Here is a 23,153-nt window from a genome sequence, read left to right as displayed (position 1 = left end):
ACATGGAAGCAGGTCAGAGTTTATGGGAAGTTGGACGGAGCTAAATACAGGGTAATCCTGGAGGAAAACCTGATAGAGGCTGCAAAAAACTTGGAGGAGGTTCTCTTTCCAGCAGGACAACAACCCTAAACTTACAGACAGAGCTACAATGGAGCATATTCATGTGTTAGAATGGCCCTGTCAAAGTCCAGACCTTAATTTCATTGAGAATATGTGGCAAGACTTGAAAATTGCTGCTTACAAACGCTGTCCATCCAATCTGACTGAGCCTAAACTATATTGTAAAAAGAATGGGCAAAAATGTCAGCTTCTAGATGTGCAAAGCTTGTAGAGACATACCTAAAAGGACTGTAATTGCATCAAAAGGTGGTTCTACAAATTATTGACTTGAGGGGCTGAATACAAATGCACGCCACACTTTCCAGATTTTTATTTATGAAAAATTTTGAAAACCATGTATCATTTTCTTTTCACTTCACACATACTTGCTACTTTGTGTTGGTCTATCACATAAAATCCCAATAAAATACATTTAATTTTGTGGGTGTAACGTGGAAAAAATGTGGAAAAGTTCAAGGGGTATGAATACTTTTTCAAGGCACTGTAAATTGCACGGGATTATCATCACATATTTTCCGCACAGTATAGGTTTCCCAGTGTGCTGTAAGGGAATACCTATAACACGTAAAAGTGCCGTTTTAGGGGTGTAACAAAGGCCTATGGGGTCCCATAGTAAAACTTAGAATGTGGCCCACACCATTATGCCCACCTTTGGTAGCAGGGATATGAGAAACTTATGATTATGTTGGTTTTCCTAATGCACATGGGTAATGCACACAGTGGTATCACAACAGCGATGTTACAGCTCAGGCATAATGTTGCATTCAAAATAAATCAGTGATGTCACAGCATAGAAATAATGCAAAAAGTAATGCACATTTCCATTATCCATATAGAGTATATGACAAACTGCACATATGTCTGAGCGGAGATGGGCCCACTTAGTTTTTGGGGCCCCATGGCAGTTGCTATGCATGGAACGCTGGTAGTCACCCCCATAGCTGCACCATTTTTTCCACATTTATAGTAGTGTTGAAAGTGACTACTGTGCCCAAATGTTGCACCTCACATATTCTTTTTATATATGTTTCTTTGATAGCATATATAAAAAAAAAAATTCTGTTGGTAAAAACATTTTGAAAACAATTTTGTAGTGTATAGTATTACATGGCAGCCATTCGGATGATTACAGCTGGCTCATAGAGTGGGCCTTGAGTGGGAGATTTCCCCTCTGGGATGTCCACATGCCTATAAGAACCTATATGAGGCAACCCCTTTCATAAATGTCCATTTTTATCATACAGAAGAAGAGCATATGTGCGCCTGGTTAGACCTGGGGTAAATCTTGTGCCTTTTTTGGAGTGTTCTCTAATATGAGAGGCATTTATACTTAGCCATGCAACATTTTAGGAAGGCGCAGACCATAAGCACTGTCATGTATATTTGGAGGAGTTGTCAGCTAATCGCAACCTTGTGGGCTGCTATCAACTGGTTGTATAAACAGGTATGCTCCACGCAACCTTTCCCCTTGTGATTGTTCTCCACCTTATATTTCTAGAGTCTTTCTCATGTTTGAAGAAGGGACTCATTAGGATTTTGTTTAGGCTGTGGATAGAAAGATGGACGGATGGAATTTCCAGAATATAATGATATACACAGTATTTGTTTCTTATTTACATTCTATATACTGCAGAGTATAAACCTTTAAAGAACTTATGTATCCTCCACTAATGGTATATGCATTGTCTTTCTCTAGAAATAACGGAGATGGAATTATGACTTATATAAAATCTTATTTATTTCTCAGAGTAACGTCTCTACGTCCAAGGAGACATGTCATCTTCAGATGAAGAAACCCTCAGTGAGAGATCATACCGGAGTGAGAGGTCATGTCGGAGTGAGAGATCTGGCAGTTTGTCTCCTTGTCCTGCAGGTGACACTCTCCCCTGGAATTTGCCACGTCATGAACAGAAGAAGAGGCAAAGCAAGGACTCGGTTTTGGATCCTGCGGAGAGAGCTGTGGTCAGAGTGGCAGGTGAGTACATAGCAATCATGCTGGACATCCATCTGGTTGTCTAACCAAACTCCTTGGGGGAGATTTATCAAAGCTGGTTCAAAGGGAAACTGATTTGGTTACCCCTTGATCATTTTGTTTTCCAAAGTACCTCTGAAAAATAAAAGGTAGAATCTGACTGTTTTTCTTTGCACCCTTTTTGATAAATCTCCCTCATATCTGTCCCTTAAGGACTGAAGTATTTGAGTATTGCATTCAAGTCACAAATGATACCATGGTCTACAAGTCTATAATGATTATCTACATTTTGAGATTTGGCGACAAAGTCACGGGCCCATGGTCTCAACGTCCCTTAAACAATGTAGAGCATGTTTGCCTAGATCGACATTGTTCCTTAGAGACTAGAGAGGACCTGTAACTTCTCCTGACATGTCTATTGTAGTAACTAGGGATGAGCAAAGCTCACTTCGGATCCTAGATTCAAAGTCACTTCGCTCAAAACTTAGTTTTAATGCTGAATGGAGATTCGTCTCCTTACAGCATTAAAACGTATGGGCTCCAGCAAGGCAATTCCATTATTACCAAAGTCTCGCAGGATTTTGGAGAATAACTTTGGGATTTGACTTTTCAACTTGAAAACCATTTTAAAACTTGGTTCCGAAGTCCGCTTCGGTACCGATGTAGCAGTAGGTACCGAAGCTGACTTTGGATGCCTGTTTAATAATCAGGTATCAAATGCTGAAGATAACTAATTTCGCCTCGGCGGAGCCCATACTTTTTAATACTGTACGGAGATAGATCTCTGTACAGCATTAAAGAGGTTCTCTGGAAATTAAGAAAATAAAAATACTTAAATATGACTTTATTATAAATATATTCCCAAATACCTTTCATTAGATATAATGGCTTGTTTTGTCTGGGGAGCAATCATCAGGGGAAATAAAATGGCCACTGTCCTATTAGCACACACAGAACCTGTTCCAATCACACAGGAGGACAAGTTACTTCAGAACACTGAGGTAAAGAGCTGCCTCATCCCCCTTTCCTACTTGTCAGGGATTATGATCCTGAATACAGATGATAAGATCTTTAGCTGAATCTCTGTAGGAATGGAGTTCATGAGGAGACGTGAAGCTCAGAGAGGATGGACAGGACAGACTGTGGTAATAGAGACTGCATACAAGTGCTGCTGCTCATTACTACATCCCCACCTCCTCTCTGTACTTCTGCAGAGAGGAGGATGAAGCAGCTCTTTAGCTAAGTGTTGTAAAGTAACTTGTCCTCCTGTGTGATTAGGACTGGTTTTGTGTGTACTAATAGGACGGCGGCCATTTTATTTCCCCTGATGATTACTCCCTAGACAAAACTAGCCAGTATAGCTAATGAAAGGTATTTGGGAATATATTTATAATAAAGTAATATTTAAGTTGTTTCATTTTCTTAATTCCCAGAGAACCCCTTTAAAACAGTTTTTAGCGAAGCGACTTTGGATCCAGGATCCGAAGCTCTCTTCGTTTATCCCTAGTAGTAACTACTTGCATTCTCCATGTAATAACAATTCTGGAGCATCTTTTCATATGGCTCTGCCTTCTAGAAGATTATGAAGGAATTGCTAGACGTCTGCAATAAAGGTCCAGCTGGGTGTTAGGAGAGATGACAGGTCCTCCTTAGGCCCAGTGAACACAGGCATCTTCCTAGGGTTGTCTGGGGCTGAGGCCAATCATGTTTGGTGCTCAACCTGGTTTAGGCATATATCTGGAGGGGGAAATTCTATAAATGAATATCAACAGGTGAATCCACATAACGGCATACCAAGGGCCTCTGTAAACTCTTAGCGCTTATTATAGCTTTAATTAGATTTTTAGCTCTTTTATTCTGTTAACATATGAACTGCCACTACAGAATAATGCAGTCATGTTACTTGGGGTGAAGCACAAATCCTCCCACTTAATGGATAGGGTGTCGACAGTTGTCCTTGTCAGCGAACCTGGCAGTAAATTGAGTTATTGCAATTTTGTTTTGTTTCCTTGCCAAAAGGATCACATCGCACTATAAAGAACAAAAGGATTACGCAAAGTATTGGCTGGTGATGATGTGCAGATATCCTGTTTATGACTATGTCATTCATAACTTACTTGTGGTGGCATGTATGCCTATAGACAGACATTTCACATAATACACACTGCCGTAGTATTATAATAAACCATCATTTATATACAAAATTCCTGTAGCCTTGTGTAACTGGGCCCCCGCCCTCCTTTGAAAGGCATGTATGTATTATATGCAGTGGGAGCAGCTTCATCTAAATGGTATGTGTGGTAAGAAGTGCTCGTACTTGTAGCTTCATAGATAACACAGGGGAGTCAGTGGGATGCTATTGGGAGGCTGATTTTGCATGATCTGTTTCCGTGGTAACACAAAAGCCTGAGCAGCCATTCTTCTAGTTGCCATGGTCACAGGGCTCCCCTCTCCTATTTCTTAGGAGGGGGAGGAGATTCTCGGCCTTCCCTTCCAGCCTTTGTTCTTAGTTGGCCAGTTTACTGCGCAAAACGTGATGAAGTAAACGTTCTCCTGCCACTGAAACCGAAGGAGGAAGCATCACACAGCCTGGCACTGCCCTTCCTACTTGTCCGTCTGCAGTACCTATATATTAATACTACTCCACAATACTACTAGTGCAGGGCAGCTGTCAGCAGATTTGTACCTATGAAACTGGCTGACCTGTTACATGTGCACTTCTCATGCTGAAGGACATCTGTGTTTGTCCCGTGTTCATATGTGCCCGCATAGCTGTGAAAAATGTAGTTTTAATATACTGTATGTAAATTAGTCTCTCGGAGCAACGGGGGCGTTGTCATTACACCTAGAGGCTCAGCTCTCTCTGCAACTGCCGCACCCTCTCTATCTTGATTGAACATGGGACCAACACAGATGCCTTCAGCTGCCAAGTGCACATGCAGAAGGTCAGCCAGTTTCATAGGTACAAATCTGCTGACAGATGCCCTTTAAATGTTATTTTAATATAATTCAACATGAAAAACAAGTTACTTTTGGGATTTATTTTCTGTTACTAAAATACTACAGTTGGGAGATATTCTCTGTACTTCATTATAATGGTGCCCCCTAATGTTTAATCTGTATAGTAATTTGCATGTCCACCTCTCCTACTGAGGTGGTCGCACATGCTCAGTTCCATCCTTCAACTGCCACTAGCCAAAATGACCGTTTGAAGCTGTGACAGTTGCAGAGAAAGAGCTGCAGCAGAAGGGGCATTCCCCCTGAGCTGTGACAGGGAGAGAGCTGTTACAATTACAGCAATGAATGGGGAGATCTCTGGATCCATGTGAGGTACAGGGCTGGTCCTAGCTTTGTTAGAAAGAGATTGTCATGTACTATCTGATTTGCGTTGTGTTACATCAATTGTGGCATATACCCTTTAAATTAATCTTTAAATGAAACATATTTCGTTTTATCCGCACCTGATTGCTGAGCTGCCCGGGACTCATACTATTTGCTTTTTCTTTTTTATTTCTGGATTTTTTTTAACCTATATCTTGAGAATAGTTGGCTACTGCCTCATAATGGTTGTTTTGACTCCCCCTTGATCAACACTGTAAGATAGATGGTTGAGCTGCAAGTCTTTTTTTCAGCCTTAGTGACTATGTTAGTTGGTTGGACATATGAAGAAGGTATTTCGGTTTTCCTACTATATATCAATGTGTCCTTTACGCCTTGATTTTGTGACCTATCCCTGACTTTCAGCAACCATATTGATTATACATTCTGAATATCCAAGGATTGCCATGTTCTCCCGCATGAGGGGTCAGCAACCTCTATTGAAGTTCTAAAAGCAGCCAGCATGCTGGGACTTGTAGTTTCACAGCAGCTGTAATACTGGAGGTTGTCCTACATCTACATGTCCTCAAAATATCTATACCGTTACCTACTGTTTATTTCTATCTACAAAATAAACATATTTATTACATTGAAGGTAGGCAATGTAGACAAATCTGGTACATGTAGGCAAATGTGGGCAATTGTCAGTTTATACTGTATATTTATGACATAAGAGCATGGTATGATGCATTTTTCTATGACGTACGTATATCCATGGTAATCATCTCTCTTGCTTCAGCATTGTCTAGGATGGTAGTCATGTACTACAGCTACAGTGAATCTCAAAGACATGGATATTGACTAATGGCACCCGTGGGGGTTGTGTAGTGAAAAGGACATTGGTCTCATGGGAGGGACCTTCATTAATCTGCCAGTCCGGTTAAGAAAATGTTTGTATTAGGCTCCATGGCTTCTGTTTCTACAGGATCCATGATGAGAGATTCTTTTCAAGAATTCAAATAAATCACATTGATTATAATTGGTCCACAAGTGGGTCCTTTTTTTCCTGGATGGAATAATGCATGCTATACTATTCTATTATCAGAACGTACCTTTATAGCCTATCCTTATCCTTGTGTTATCGGGGGAAGTCCAGCCAGGGACCCCGGACCATTCAGCAAATTGAAAGGTAGCCCCTTCAATGTTTATCCAGGCATAGCTCAGAGAAGTGTGATGACCTCCTGTGCTTCGTTAAGCATTAAAGGGGTTGTCCGAGTTATTTTTTTATTTCTTTGTATGTTCCTAACTAATCAAATGTAAAGGCTTTACCATGCACTTACTTTATCTGCAGTGGCTGCTTCCTCAGATTTCACTGAGGGTCACATGACCTGTGATGTCAGCTTCTCTCCCTCTTCTGAAGTTTCATGCACAAGCCTGAGAGAGCAGATATGTGTATGTACACGAGACGTAACTGTGTTGGCCATGCCCCCCTGCACTGCCGTCTGCTCTCTCCCTGGATTCTTCGGGAAAAACTTTAACCCCTTCAGCAGCACAGACTCAGGGCTGAAGGTTTTACTGAATAGCTGCAGGCAGTAAGGAGACAAATGCTGGACACGGGAGCTGACAGACTAGAGGAGTTCTGCAGAGCATTGCACAAGAACAGGTAGGGGGAAGATCCTGTGTGTATCAGCAGTGTCATTGTACAGCTGAGACTTGTAGTCCTACACATACAACATGCTGCTTAGCATCCCAGTAGACATGTCACTTTGTAGAGCAGGGGGAGGGGCAGAGATTGTTGTTATTGCAGGTAAACAAAGGCCAGAAGAGAACTAGGGAAATGATGAAATAGAATTTTTTTGCCTAAAAGTTGCTTAGCTTAGTTATATATTACTGCCCATCAGATTTACAGTGCTATATATATTTTTTATAACTCGGACAACCCTTTTAATGGTAGTGCTGTGTTCCAAAGAGCACCTCGGCGGCTTCAAACTGCTAATTGTTGGGGGTCCGAAGAGCCATCAGCAACATACAAGAATATTATACATTGTTAGGGAATTGGGGATAATGCAGCTGCTTAGAATAATATTTGAAGTGGCTCCATCATCAACCATCATGAAGAGCTAGTTTTAAATGACTTAATTGTACCTAATTGTACTTACTGGAAGGATGTGAGCACAAACATCAGAAACAGTCATAGTTCCACTGACCATCTCATTTGAAAAGATCAAAGTGGGCAGAAAGGTTGAAGAAGATGATGGCTTGATGTAAGGGAACTAGTATTTATGAATTGGGTTACATGACATTTCTATATGTGTGATACTAGAAGAATAAAGCACAATATTCTTTGGGTTTCCAATTTCTTGAATGTACAGATAAGTTGACGTGACCGTCCCAATAACAACCTCCTATTAGTAAAGAATCAGTATCCTTAAATTGCATAAGAGGAATTAGGCTAAGTTAAGAACCAATTCTAACCACCATGAGAGACAATTTCTAAATCTCTCATGCTGCTGGGAGGGACAGCAACCTCCAGCACTCCAGCTGTTGTGAGACTACAACTCCCAGCATGTGCACTTATTCAACTGTTCTTGGGACTCCCATAGAAATAAATGGAGCATGCTGGGAATTGTAGTCTCACAACAGCTGGAGTGCTGGGCATTGCTAAACCCTGATATAGTAGTATCTGCAAGTAGTATGTGGCATAAAAACTGAGATGAAGCAAAATAAATGACTCTTCTATGTGGAGAGAAAACAGCAAGACTCGACATGTTACTACCTTTTGAGTTATGTCTTTATGTCTCCCATCAGCTTGTAAAGTTGTTAGGGGATCGGTATAGGAGCCTCCTTCATTATCTCTATAATTCTTTGCACTTACTCTTAAATTCCTCTTTTCTTCTGTAAGTCATTACACAAATCCTGTAAACACCTATATAATAGTCAGGGCACACAGATTTATGCACGGGTGTGGCTCTGTGTTTACTTCTTTACTACACTGTTTGTTCTATTTTCTTGTTGGTTTATTCTGCTTGCATGTGCTTGGGGCATAGACCTTCCATATTGTGGTCTAGAGTCAATATGGATACAGTTTGCAACCAATAAAGAACAATTAATGTAGGGTAGGGTGAAATCACTTGAACAGTTGGTAATTTGTTGAAATGCATTATTATAAGCTTAGAGAGGATAGTAATGGTAGTGAAGGATAGATTGGTGGCCTCCAGACTCTCAGAAAATGGCAGGCTTGAGCATACTGGATTACAACATACCCAGTCCTTAGCAACGGAAGATAAATGCCTGTCCAATAGGTCTGGCAGCAGTTTAATCCGCTTTCCCTATTGAAATAAACAAATAAAGCAAATCTGAAGCCAACAGATGGAATTGGCCATGAGTCGCAAAAAAATATAAAAAATGTTTCTGCAAATATTATGGAACACAATAAGGTACATAAAAGCCAATGTGAACGGAGCCTTAATTAATTTCTACTAGTCTAATAACAGAAAGGATCAAAGAATTTCTGCCTACAGTAAAAAATTAAAAAAAATCACTAATGTCTTGAAAGTCATATGAGGAAGGGTTCTCCTCATGGCATATCCCCTGTAATGGTGGCAATGGGCCACCATTGATGTGAGAATGTGTCTGGAGGAACAGAATATTGTTCATTCATTATCAAAAATATTATTACAACACACAATATCCTTTATGCTGCTCGTTTCTTACAAACTATGACTATGGTTCACCCCACTTTGCATTGTCATATTGTTAGAGGAATAGGATATTCAGTATTAAACAATCAGTAAATCTAATTATTTTGCATAGCCTTCACTAAAAACATAGGGCCATGATACAGCAGTTCTTTTTGGGGCCCCCCAAAAAACTGGATTTGGATGTAAACCCTGCTCTTCCTCTTCCTTTTTTTTCTGCTAATCACTTCACTTTCTACCCATTGCCTGGCGAATCCACTTTAAAAAATTAATACTGACATACTAGGCCATCCATATCCTGTTCCCCTGCATACATCTCTGACCTAATCTCATGATACCTCCCCACGCATAATCTCCAATCTCCCCAAGACTTCCTTCTTTGCTTTACTCTTGTCCACTAATCACACAACGGTCTACAAGATGTTTTCTGTCCATCCTCTCAACTTTTATCACTCTGTCTCACCTTTGAAACCTTCAAAAGCAACCCGAAAACCTAACTCTTCAGAAAATCCTACCTAAATCCCTGCTTTCTGTATAGAACTAACAGAACCTTGGAATGGGTATTCTGAGATTCTGATATTGATGGCCTATCCTCGGGACAGGTCATCAGTATCAGATTGGCGGGGCTCCAACATCTGGCATCCCTGCCAATCAGCTGTTTGAAGAGGCTGTGGTACTCACCGAAGAGCCACAGCCTCTGTTTAGGCCAGTTACATCATGTTCATCCGTCAGCTGATCGGCCTATCAGGACAGGTCATCAATATCAGAATGTTGGAAAACTCAAATAGTGCTTTACAATAAATAATAGTAACAGAGCCATAGGAGATGAACAATGCCTCCTTATTTGGCCACTCCTACTTTCCGATGCAGCCACCATGTCTTTCTAGCAGCTGTGATGTCACACACCAGACAGTGTCACCGACATTGGTCATTATGATGTCAACAGCCTTGTGACGTCATCCCATGCTTTGCAGATCTGCCGGCCTTGATGTCATTAATGTATCAAAGTATCCAAATCTAGCTTAGAGTTAAGTGAAAAAAATTTGTTCCCACCAGGAATATCATTGAGATTGTTGCATCTTAAAGAAAGGAAAAACAACAACAACAAATAAATATACAAATCAGTGAAGTTTCTAGTTTAGTGTGTCAAATGTGCTACCTCATATTTCCTATTTTCCCCTGTGGCTTTCAGGGACTGCATGTTCTGAATCTAGAAAGGCTCTCTGCGCAACATTTTTTTTTATCTCACCACTTCTCCTGGGCAGTGTCACTTGCTCCATTACTTTGAATTTGATCTGGACAATGAGATGTCATATGTTTTGGTAAAAGCCAATTTTTACACCAAATCATCGACTTATGCTTGGTAATGTAGTCTCTTATATGTTGGATTCCCTCAACTTACAAGAGAGCACACAGATTCTTCACTAGGTGGATCACATTCCTAGGTCCACGTGTAGAATATCTTCTGATCCTCTGTGTCTGGTCTGTGTAGGGATGAGATAAGCCATCTCCCCTAATCACACTGTTACTTTGTGAACAGTGCAGGCAAAGGAAAGTCCGACTTTGCTGAAAGAAATGTCTGATGGGCATTTCCAGGTCTGCCCATACCAGTTTGTCTCTAATAGATGGAGCTTTTTTTTTTTATAGATAAGTGGGGGACTCTGGAATTCTCACACATGGGTCTGCTTCATTAAAGAGCATCTGTCAGCAGATTTGTACCTATGAAACAGGCTGACCTGTTACATGTGCTGTTGTCAGCTAAAGGCATCTGGGTTGGTCCCATGTTCATATGTGTCTGCATTTCTGAGAAATAAGAAGTTTTAATATATGCATATGGGAAGTTACCATTACTCCTAGTGGCTCAGCTCTCTCTGCTCTTTGAGTGACAGGACCAGGCAGTGAACATGTTATCATACCTGGCCCTTACTTCCAAAGTGCAGAGGGTACAGCAGTTGCTGAGATTTTAGGTGCAATGTCAACGCCCCTGTTGCTCCTAGAGACTCATTTGCATTTATTAAATATTTTCCTCAGCAATGCAGACACATATGAACATGGGGCCAACACAGATGTCTTCTGCTGCCAAGAGAACATGGAACAGGTCAGCCAGTTTCATAGGTACAAATCTGATGAGAGATGCCCTTTAAGGATATGCCAATGTACTCTATAGCTCAGTAGACAAAAATTGTGCATAAAAGGAATACATTGTCTATCCCTGCACCTGTTTGGGCACATAGTCTCGTCAGGCTCTTTCGGCACATGTTCAGGATAACCTCTCTATTTTCCATCACATTCAGGGTTTGTTCACATAACTTAGTCAGTTACAATGCAATGTACACTCTGAAATTGAGATTTAGGGATAGATTCTTGGTAGCATATGAATGACCCCCTATCACTGTGTAAGAGACTTATTGCTATCTGTAGGTTTCCTATAAATATCAGTTTGTAAGTTTTCAATCTGGCCCTTGATCACAAAGCTATCTAAAAACTGACTTGTATCTAGTTGTGTGTCACTAAGTTTGATAAACTTTTTGATATGTCATAGTGACATATTAAAGGTTTTGACTGGTGGATGTCTGAGCTCTGAGACCCCAACCGATCACTAGAACGAGGAGAGAGATGCGCTCACATAACACGCTCCCTCTTCTCTCTGTAGGAGATAGAATCAAGACTGGCCCTTAGACTTTCTACTGAGCCCATCTCCTGCAGCGAGGAAAGAGAGTGTGCTATGTGAGCACTTTTCTCTCCTCTTCCTAGAAATTGGTGGGAGTCATGGACGGACTGGGAACTCAAAGTGCCCCATGAAAATAAAAGTGACCCCATTTTGTAAGCAGGTCCAAATTAACAGAAGGCGAGGAAACACAAGTAGGGGGGGGGGGGGGGGGGGGGGTCAACAATACCATAGTGCAAAATACCATCCTAGCAGAACCAAATAACACAGTGTAGCACAATATACTGCCCCAAAAGCTGGCTCTCTGTGGTGGCCAATAATAACTACCATCTTCTGTCCTCCTTCTCCAGTTGTCTATGGAGCAGAGGAGTTGAATTCATTAGGACATGTGCCATCACTGGCCGGGTACACGATTACCTGATTCTCACAGTGTTAATTACTGTTGAGAGCTCATTATGTACCCGGTTAGTAGCAGAAAGAAGGACTTGGGTGGCCCCTTGGGGTGGCCCCTTGGGGCATTGGCTCACCGGGAAACTTCCCTGTAAGGTCTATGGCCAATCCGCCCCTGGTGGGAGTCTCCGCACTCAGACCACCACTGATCAAAACCTTCTATATTTTACTATGACATATCAAAAGTTGTTTCAAAGTGCAAGTACACTTTAAGTTCAGCCCAGATGGCGTTCAGATACCCTCTGAATTCCACTAGGGACTCAGGTGTCCCCTCCCCCCAGCTGTATGCAAAAATGTTTTATCAATAAATCTCCGCCAGGTTTTGTACATGTTGCATATACAATGGATGTTTGTGAACATCATTTTCTTCAAAAGAGGCCATAACTTCATCTGCATACAGGGGGGACATTCAAGCCCATTGTGGTACCTCTACTTCTGAAGATAGAACGTGTCATACGGTACGTCCCTGAGTAGATCAAGCAGAAATTCTTTCCGTGTATCAGTAAAATGGCTCCTTTCTAGAAGCCACCATACAATCGTAAAACTCGCCACATCTATAGTCACCAGCTATCAGGGCAGTGTTATCCGTCTCACTTACTGAATTTAAGAAATCTGTAACGTCCAACAAAAAAGAACGAGTCCCTTTAACCAGGTGTGTAAGTGCTCTATCTAACATCATCTGCCCCCTTGAAATCACGTCTGCGGCATTATCATCATCTGGTGTAAAGCATTAAAGGGGACACATTTACAGCATGGGCCTCCCCTGCTGCTAGGTATATATATATAGGGCTAGCATCTTTTGTGAGCTCATTACCCACCACACCATCAGATTGTGACGTCACCTCCTATTCTAGAACTTTAAAGGTGACACGTCAGGCACTGTCACTGATTCTTTATGACATCATCGCCCCGACCAACCTTATGACAGCATTCCACGTATTGGTGCATGCTAGCACATTTTCCTGAGACCCCCTTAATGACGTCATCAGTGCTAATGTTGCCCCTATGATATACGTCCAGCAAATTAAATAACATTCACATTCCTAACTGTTGCGTGTTATCAAAGAATTGAAATATTTTCTGAGCTTCCATAGCAGACATGGTAGACCCCACAAAGTGTAACTTGTCAGGTTAAAAAAAAAAATGTTACTACAACGTGCTTACATATTTGACATGTTTTTCTACATGGTTATCTCAGATCATCATTTAGAGGTAGTGGACGCGAAACTACAATGCTACGGCTCCCGTGTTCTATTCAGATCGTTGAAAAAATATTCAGTGTAGCACGGGTTATTGGAGTAAAGGTAAAATGCAATGTATACAGTATATAAAGAAAAAATAATGAATACAAAAAATATTGTGAAGTTTGTATGTTCTAGCCGGCATTTTTAGACTGGGTTGTGTGCGCCCACACAGATACGTCTGCGTGTCCGAGATGTGATTGATACTGTAAACTGCACCAAGGACTGATGTGAGGGGGACATTCCATGTACAGTGCAGAAGTCGATAAATGTGGTCTATTAACAAAAATTAAAAGCCACTAAATTCATATCTTAAGGACATCTCACCCTATATACTTGTTTTATTTGCTGTTAGATATCACAGTATATTCTGTTATCGGTAGGAGCATGCTGGTTATAGAAGCACATTTAGCTTTCTCAATGCAAACACTAAAAGTTCATTCACACACAGCAGACTTTTTGCAGAAATAAACGTGAATGAAAATCTGTCCCATATACCTGAATTGGGGCTGTTTTGGCATGAAATGTAGCATTTGCAATATATATCAATATTGCTTGTGAATCGCACAAGATGTTGTGTCATCACATTTATCGGTCACATGGCTTGGGCTCAGCTCAGCCCCATTCAAGTGAATAGGGGTGAGCTACAATACCAAGCATGGCCCCTATCCAATAGGCCGCGCTTTGAGCGCCACAGCCTCTTCAAACAGCTGATCAGGTGATAAGTTTTTTTTGGTAAATTGATGGCCTATACTTAGAATGGGTCACTATTATTAGGTCGGTAAGGGTCCAAGTCAGCACCCTGGCCAGTCAGCCGTTTGAAGGGGTGTGGGGCTCCTGTGTCCCTTTCATTGTTTACAATGGTCCGTCATGGGCAATGTAGTAGCTTTATAACATCTTTACAGTATGGGCTGAATACATTGCCTGGCTTCCTCTAGAGAAGGGATGGCCAACCTGCGGCTCTCCAGCTGCTGTAAAACTACAACTCCCACCATGCCCGGCTGTAGGCTGATAGCTGAAGGCAGTCTGGGTATGCTGGGAGTTGTAGTTTTTCAACAGCTGGAGGGCCTCAGGTTGGCCATCCCTGCTCTAGAGACTCACCAGAATTGCGGTCCGTTTTTCTACACGGTACCAGAATCGTATATTGAGTAACAATCCCCCTATTTCTCTCACGTCAGTCCTGATATTTCTGATGCCTTCCTATTCTTCTTCCGTTGGCCAAAAGTGGGTGTTTGTGCATTACTCCCATGCCTGCAGATAGTGAGATCAGACTGGGCTGCAGAATTTTCGGAGCCCTCCAAGATCACCCTGATTCTAATTAAATGGAGGATGATAGAGCGAACTGAGCTGCTGTTCAGTTAGTTGGTTTTATTGGCTACAACGTCCATTTTTTATGCTGAACTGTCTACTTATACGCTCTAACTTGGCCCCCTCTCCAAGGACTCTGTATACATGCAGAGATGAGTCCAGTGGGCGGGATAGTGAGATGGTTTCCAGCATGTGCTCAGGAGAAGCTCCCAGTGATCCATGATCTATACATCATCTCTACATGATTAATGCCAAATCTATCAGTGCACACAGGGGACACCCCATACAAAGCCACATGCCCTAATTGTTCATACGGACAGATGGTTGTCCTGATAGGACATGACCTTTAATACCAATAAAAGGGTCATCCTATGATTAATGTAAAAAATGAAAATCAAAGCTTATATAGTACATGACAATCTCTTTCCAACAAAGCTAGAACCAAGCCTTGTCCTGTCTGCTACAGCTAGTGGCAGCTGAGGGATGGAACTGAGCGTGAGGTAGAGGCGAAGTGGACAGAGACATTAGGAAAAGAGCAAACAGCAGGTGGCACTATTCAGGTAGATTTTATTGAATAAGGGGTTTTCCGACATTTTGATACTGATGACCTATCCTCGGGATAGGTCATCAGTATATAATCGTGGGGGTCCGACACCCGGGACCCCTTCTAATCAGCTGTTTGAGAAGGCATCTGCGCTCTTGTGAGCCCTGCAGCCTTCTCGCAGCTTACTATGGTTGTGCTGCCGTTTAGACTCTGCAGCTGGTGAAAGGAAGGTGATGTATAGCCATCAGTGCATGGAGTAGTGAAAGGACTGTGTGACTGTAATGGAATAGTCCCACACTTGTGTCTATGATCAGGCAAAGCACTCTATTCACTAAGGTGTGATGTACCCATTGGCTCCTGGGAGAGAACTTGTCTGGTATATGGCATGTGATAGAGCGCACAGTGTTATTATCATTATTATTATTTTTTCCATGCAATCGTCATCATATTTCAATGCATTGATAAGCATGGCACTGAAATGCAGTAAAGTGGTATTCATGATCCTCGGCATATGGATCCCAATACGCTTGAGTGCATAAAGCCCAAGAAGCATTGCTTTCTATATTGCATGTATGAACGGCATAGCATTAGTTCAGCCTGATAGCACCTAGCTGTAAGGACGGGGAGCGCAGCTGAGTCATTCATTGACTCATTTCTTTTTGGATTATCTCAGTCGGTGAGCCATCAGCATAATGCATGAATCACATTTCTGACAAAATCTATTTCAGTCTACCTGAGCAAAAGATATTAGATGCGTATGTACGGAAGAACAGAACAAATTCAAGCCTGTTGGTCTATGTGAAAATTCTGCATCCTTGAACATGAATAAACAGGCAGGAAAGAATTAGTCTACTTTCACACTGGCGTTTTGGTTTCCGTTTGTGAGATCCGTTCAGGGCTCTCACAAGCGGTCCAAAACGGATCAGTTTTGCCCTAATGCATTCTGAATGGAAAAGGATCCGCTCAGAATGCATCAGTTTGGCTCCGATCAGTCACCATTCTGCTCTGGAGGCGGACACCAAAATGCTTGGTGTCCGTCTGACAAAACTGAGCCAAACGGATCCGTCCTGACACACAATGTAAGTCAATGGGGACATATCCGTTTTCACTGACACAATATGGCACAATAGAAAACGGATCCGTCCCCCATTAACTTATGAGTGGTGTTCAAGACGGATCCGTCTTGGCTATGTTAAAGATAATACAAACGGATCCGTTCTGAATGGATGCATGCAGTTGTATTATCTGAATGAATGCGTTTGTGCAGATCCATGACGGATCCGCACCAAACGCGAGTGTGAAAGTAGCCTTAGTGGATTAGCTGTTCTGAAACTACAACTCCCTGAATGCTCCATTAACCTCTATGGGAGTTAAAAGAACAGCCGAACAAGTGTGTATGATGGGAGTTGTAGGTTCACAACAGCTAGAGGGCCAAAGGTTGCTGACCCCTGAAATAGAGGGTAATATGACAAAAGGACACGGCAGGAATAAAGGGTACTCAATGTTTAGTAGGTATCAATTTCCCCTGTCATCATCTTAGTTCAAGTTGTATTGAACTTAAAATTCATTGATTTTGGGTTTGATAATAATGCAGCATGGTAGCATGCACGTTTCTATATTTTCCCTGTGTAATTTCTCCCATAATCACAGGACAGGCTGCCCTTAGCAAAGATGGTGCCACTACTGTGCTACATGTGCAGGTCTACACAGGTGCCTAGCATATCTGCCCTCATCTGCGTTGTTGAGATGGCAAGGTGCTGAATCCTTGGAAGTGATCCTTGGACTGGTTTAAGATCTGCCCCTGATACACAGTGTGCACACCTGGATACAGTGGTTATGATTCACTCTATTTATCAAGTACTCCAAAGTACATTGAGATACTCAGAGAGGGATGTGTCACCCTGGACTTTCTGGGGGCTCCTGCCTGGTGTTAGGTGTAGTGCCCTTGATGTTGGGTAGATGGGTGCACGGCTTTAAGGAGGCCAGTGTAAGATAACAAGTCAAACAGGCTTTACTAAGGTAATCTTGGCAAATCACACTTGTGAGGATAAGTTTAGTCTCTCCAGGATATACAAATAGGGGGTCATTTATTAAGACCTGTGTTTTAGCTGGTGGTGGCTGGCCGAAGTTATGTAGAGGCAGCGGCCTCTACATAACTACGGCATATCCACCGCCGGTATAAATGTAAGCCAGCTCCCTTTGCTGGCTTAAATTTAGACTATTTTCTACGCCACATCCACTTTTTCAGACCTGGCGTGAGCGGGGAAAAGTCGCAGATGGTGTTGCAAATAACTTTTGTGCCGCAATCTGTGCCTGAAATACGCCAAATATAGGCGCATTCCTGATAGTAAATGACCTTTATAATCTTTCCAAGACTGTATATGGGAAAGAGGGCTTTATATTAGCTATCTCTGACTCTCTCTCTATTAAATCCAGAGAATTTCCCAAATTGACTAAATTCGCAAAATGTCTCTCACAATATGTACTGCAGTTCCCAAGCTGCGGGGTGCAGATCTTAGAATGGATGGCCAATCCGGCTCAAAGTTTTCTAGGCATGCTCTGTGACTTGTGCAGAGGGCAGGAGGGAGCAGATAAGTGATATCACCTATTTTGCATGGTGGATTCTGTGGCATCTATTTACATACTCGGAGATAATATCTCTGTATAAATCTTTTTATTGAACAATAAAGCATAAAAAATTTGATTGCACATGCACATTACAATGCACAAATCATACATCATATTGACAGAATTGAAAAACGTGACATATGCAAATAAGCAGAATAAAATACAATAACATAAAATATAAGAATAATTACATAAATAAGGATAGATAAATGAGTAAACATAAACAATAATAAATAATAAGAGTAATAGTGACAAAGGTCACAAGGGTGATTTCACATTAAAGCTAGGTTGGCTAGTTACCAAAATCCCTCCAATCAAGGAATGGCCATGTGTGAACCAAATGCTTTAAAGGGGTTCTTCAAGAGTATAAAATGTCCCCCCATGTGCCGGGCACCCCACATGGAATATACTTAACCCGGTAGCTGCTGCTTCTCCCTGCACATCGATGAAAACATCCAGTGATGGGGGGGAGCAGCCAATGGCAGGCGTGGACGGGACGAGCCTCCCTAGCAACGACGGTGACACTAGGGAGGCTTGTCCCCGTCCCTGCCTGCCACTGGCTGCTCCCCCCGACACCGGATGTTTTCATCGATGTGCAGGGAGAAGCAGCAGCGGCGGTGTGGGGACCAGGGTAAGTATATTCCATGTGGGGTGCCCGGCACATGAGGGGACATTTTATACTCTTGGAGAACCCCTTTAAGACTGCACGAGGACCCCTCCCATAAACCTCTGAAGACGGGGACCGGGCCACATCAGCACCTGGATTCTTTTTATGTAGACTGGTTGCTAGACCTGAATATTTTCCAAGGTTGCCACAATTTAGAATATAAAGGGTGTGTTCTTTGTTCCAAGCTGGCCAACTCCTCAAGCCTACATATCATATCTACTTTCTCAATCCACATCTGTACTGTGAGGGGATCCTTGTTTAGCCACCTCAAGGGCATAAGCATTCTAGCCGCCTGTAGTAGATGTGTAGGAAGATTTTTTTTATAAGGGATCCATGAAGTATTGGGGAGCCATAATAGTACTGATTCTAGACAAAATGTTGTGTTGGTTTTGCAAATGGTTTAATCTGGCTTCCAAAGTCTTTCCAATACTCCTGCATAACTGGACAAAACCAGAATATGTGGCTCATAGTCCCTTTCTCCAGTCCACATCTCCAGCAAAGACTAGAATCACTCAAGCCTCTGCGGTATAGCTGGCTCAGGGTTTTATACCATTGGGCGAGAGTCTTATAAGAGTGTTCTTGTATTCTAACACATCTTGAGAATCCATGAGACCTAAGGTGTATAGTTGCTATATCCTTTTCAGAAAAAGATCTATCAAGTTCTCTTTCCCATGTTTTGACGTAGGCCAATATCTCCCGTCTTTTAGTTGTTAGCAAGGCGTTGTATAGCAAGGAGACCAGCTTCTGAGGAGGTGATTGAAACTGCATCAGTTTTCTCCAACCATGTGCAGAAGGGCAAGGATGGGTATTTAGAGATAAAGATGAAAACATATCTAAAGACCCCAGAAAATTACCGAGGAGCAAATCCCGGCGCAAAATCTCACAACCCCATCCCCACTCTTCAATATCGGCAAAATAGACTTCAATGATTGGTCACTCAGCTTATTCCATATCTCAGAAAAGTTTCCTGATTCGGGCCAGAGCAGAAATGGGATCATGGGGGCTGGTAACATAGGTGATAGCTTGGAGATTAAGGACAAGTCGGAGTTGAGGGTCTGAATAAACATAGCAGTTCTCCTGGTAAGGCTGTCAGAAATGCCCCCTTCCGGTGTCAATCCCCACAAGCTGGCGATCTGTGTTTTTTGTATCGAGCATAGCTCTATGTCTGTGCCCAGGATGTGATATTTGGAGCTGCATAGTTGCAACCAGCTTCTAAGTTGGACAGCTCTATGATATGTGAGGATGTCCGGAAGACCATAGCCTCCCATTTCCCTCCTCAGTTTTAATCTGTCATAGGAAATGTGAGGCTTCTTTCCCTGCCATAAAAAAGCGGAAAATAAGTACTTCACCTATAGAAAGAATGTCTTAGGGAGGCCTATGGGAACCATCTGTAACAGGTATAAAAAGTTGGGCATAATAAACGTTTTCAGCAGGTTTTTTCTCCGCACCCAGGAAACATAGGGAACATACATAGGTAATATCTGACATTCTAATCCTGCCTGTAAAGATAATGAGATAACTGCAGTAAAGTGATCTGTATAGACTAAGAAGTGGTGCCTATTATTAGGCTTAATGGTCAGTGCGAAAACTTCAGGATTTTATGTTTTTTTTGTTTACCATGATTCAGACAATAGGTAATTTCCTGATAGCACATTCCCTTTGATTGTTTTGGCCGAAAGGGACATATTGTCCGTTTTGATATGTGATTCATGAAACACATAATGATCTTGCTCATCCTGACTTCCAATATATTTTACACAGATAAGCGCGACCATCTGGCGCTGGAAACAGGCACCAGCACTACAAAGCACTATCTTAGGGGCTCCTCACATGAGTGGGTTTTCCGTCTTCGTCCAATCTGCATTTTCTACAGAACACACGTGGACCCATTCATTTTAATTTAACTGCAAACATTGCGGGCAGCACACTGTGTGCTGTTTGTATCCGCGTGTCCGTTCCGCAGCCCTGTAATAAAGATAGAACATGTCCTATTCTTGTCTGTTTTGTGGACAAAAATAGTAATTGTTACAATGGGGCCTGCAAAAAGTGTGAGATGCACATAGACTGCACTTTCTATTTTGCTGATCCGTGATTTATGGATCCCAAAACGGATAAAATTGTGTGAATGTTAATGTGCAGTTGCTGGGGCTGGTTCCTGCAGCACGGCTGTCATTCACTTGAATGGGAAAATCAGCTGATCCAGGAGTTGGACCCCAGCCAATCTGATATTAATAACCTATCCCATACAGAGGTGGTGGTAGCAGCATGTAAATGCAGCTCTCACCTCCTCTAACAAGCAGACAATTATTGGGGACAAACGGTTAGTTTCTGATAGCTTTCTGGGCCTGTGTAAAGGAGCCTTTAGTCTTGCTTCAAACATAAATTTGATTTGGCCTTTTTTGGAATAAAAAATGCACTGCAAATAAAGATTAACGGCAATACTGTTACAGTTAAAGGGTCACTGTGCTTTCATAAAGCCTTTGACAGAGACATAGCAAACGCTTTGATTGGTGATGGGTCTGGGTACTGATCGCTCGCATGCCACACATTCTCTCCTCACCCTGGGACTCTGGGAAACCGGAATCTTATATCTGATATGCCTTGTTTTAATCGACTCTTGTGAGTGGAATAAATTCATTTTTTAGCCTGAAAGTGCCTACGGTGCTTTACTATTTTGCTCCCTGATTCCTGACCATAAGGCCTCTTTCACACGGGCGTCGCGTGTGAGGGCCGGATAGGATGCGGGTGCGTTGCGTGAAAATGCACGATTTTTCCGTGCGAGTGCAAAGTGTTTTATTGCGTTTTGCATGTGCGTGAGAAAAATCTGCATGTTTGGTACCCGGACTTCTTAACAGAAGTTCGAGTTTGGGTTGGGTGTTGTGTAGAGTTTATTATTTTCCCTTATAACATGGTTATAAGGGAAAATAATAGCACTGCTTACTACAGAATGCTTGGTAAAATAGGGATGGAGGGGTCAAAAATATTATTTTTTTACTCACCTCATCCACTTGTTCGCGCTGGCCGGCTCGTCTTCTGTCTTCTTCTTTGAGGACCTGGGAGGAAAAGGAACTTTGGTGATGTCACTGTGCTCATCACATGATCCATCACCAAAGGTCATTTTCCTCCCATGGTGGTGGATCATGTGATGGACCATGTGATGAGCGCAGTGACGTCACCAAAGGTCCTTTTCCTCCCAGGTTATCAAAGAAGAAGACAGAAGACGAGCTGGGCAGCACGAACAAGTGGATGAGGTGAGTTTAATTTTGTATCTATTTTTTTTAACCTCTCCATCCCTGTTTTACTAACCATATTATAAGGGAAAATAATAATGATCGGGTCCCCATCCCGATCGTCACCTAGCAACCATGCGTGATAAACGCACAAAGAGGAGCATGCTGCGATTTTCACGCAACGCACAAGTGATGCGTGAAAATCACCGCTCATGTGCACAGCCCCATAGAAATGAATGGATCTGGATTTAGTGTGGGGCATTGCACCCGCGTGGAAAACTCACCCGTGTGAAAGGGGCCTAAAGGTTGATCAGGGATGTGGAAAAAACTCGGAGCGGCACCGCACCAGGACATAGTAGCAGTGTTTGGCAGCATAAGGAAGGAGAACTGGACTTTTCTGGCATCCGACGTATCCTCCATGTCTGCAGAATCCAGGAGAGCAGTGCAGTCCCTAACTTTGTTTTACAGCCCTATGATGGGGTCACAATACTTTTTTTTCGGCTGTCTTTTTTTAGTTGCTTTAATGCATTTTCTGCTGTGAAAATGTTGAAACCAGATGTTACATGTTGGGCAATAGTAAAATATAAAACACCCTACAAGCATTGATTTTTTTTCTTTGTTTGACTTTTCATGTCAGTTTCTAGGTGTCTTTTTGCCTCCTGGCATTTTATTTTATTTTTTCAAAATACTGGGTGTGTTCTTTTTTTCAGGTAGTTTCCTTTAGACACCTCGCATAACAAAAACATTCTGTGACAACGCCACGGTCCCCACCTCCAGAAAAAATACACCGAATTATGGAGGTCTTTAAAAGATGAAAAGAATAACATGTAGTGTGCACCACCATTAAACCAAGTTTTCATTACCAGTACCACTCCCAAAATGCTTGCTTGAGTAGGTCCTATATTTCAGAAGTTGCAGTATAGCCATCTGTACATGCCGGGATATGTTTTATATTCTGTTCATCTGGAATGACGTAAATAATAACTGACAAGCAAGTAACGGGTCAACTACCTTTATCCAAAGACTGACATAAACAATTTCTTCATACAAATTAGTCGTGATTTCATGATTACAAAATATGCTTCCAACTTATTTTTTGGGATGCAAACCTTACACAAGATTGGATCACATTAAGGCCTCCTGCACACACCCATATTTTAGGTCCGTGCCTGATCCGCCTTTCTTGTGGATTGCACACAGACCCGTTCATTTCTATGGGTCGGCCAAAAAAATAAACCATCTCTGTACTGTCTGCATCTGTACAGCTGGGCCATTTTGCAGACAAGAATAGGCTTTTTTATAGTGGTTC

The 23,153-nt window shown here is 42.1% G+C and overlaps 1 protein-coding gene across 1 annotated transcript in view; it reads left to right on the top strand.

Moving 5' to 3' along the window:
* Positions 1 to 1,878: 1,878 nt before the first annotated feature.
* Positions 1,879 to 23,153, top strand: part of LOC122932160 (microtubule-actin cross-linking factor 1-like) — a 259,477-nt gene continuing 238,202 nt past the window's right edge. Inside the window, 1 exon segment of the mRNA XM_044286418.1 lies at positions 1,879 to 2,095. Within this exon segment, the coding sequence (XP_044142353.1) occupies positions 1,894 to 2,095 (202 nt within the window). The 5' untranslated portion in view covers positions 1,879 to 1,893.

Source organism: Bufo gargarizans, chromosome 3, assembly GCF_014858855.1.
Source record: "Bufo gargarizans isolate SCDJY-AF-19 chromosome 3, ASM1485885v1, whole genome shotgun sequence".
Taxonomy (NCBI): Eukaryota; Metazoa; Chordata; class Amphibia; order Anura; family Bufonidae; genus Bufo; species Bufo gargarizans.
This window is presented reverse-complemented; position numbering and strand designations above follow the sequence as displayed.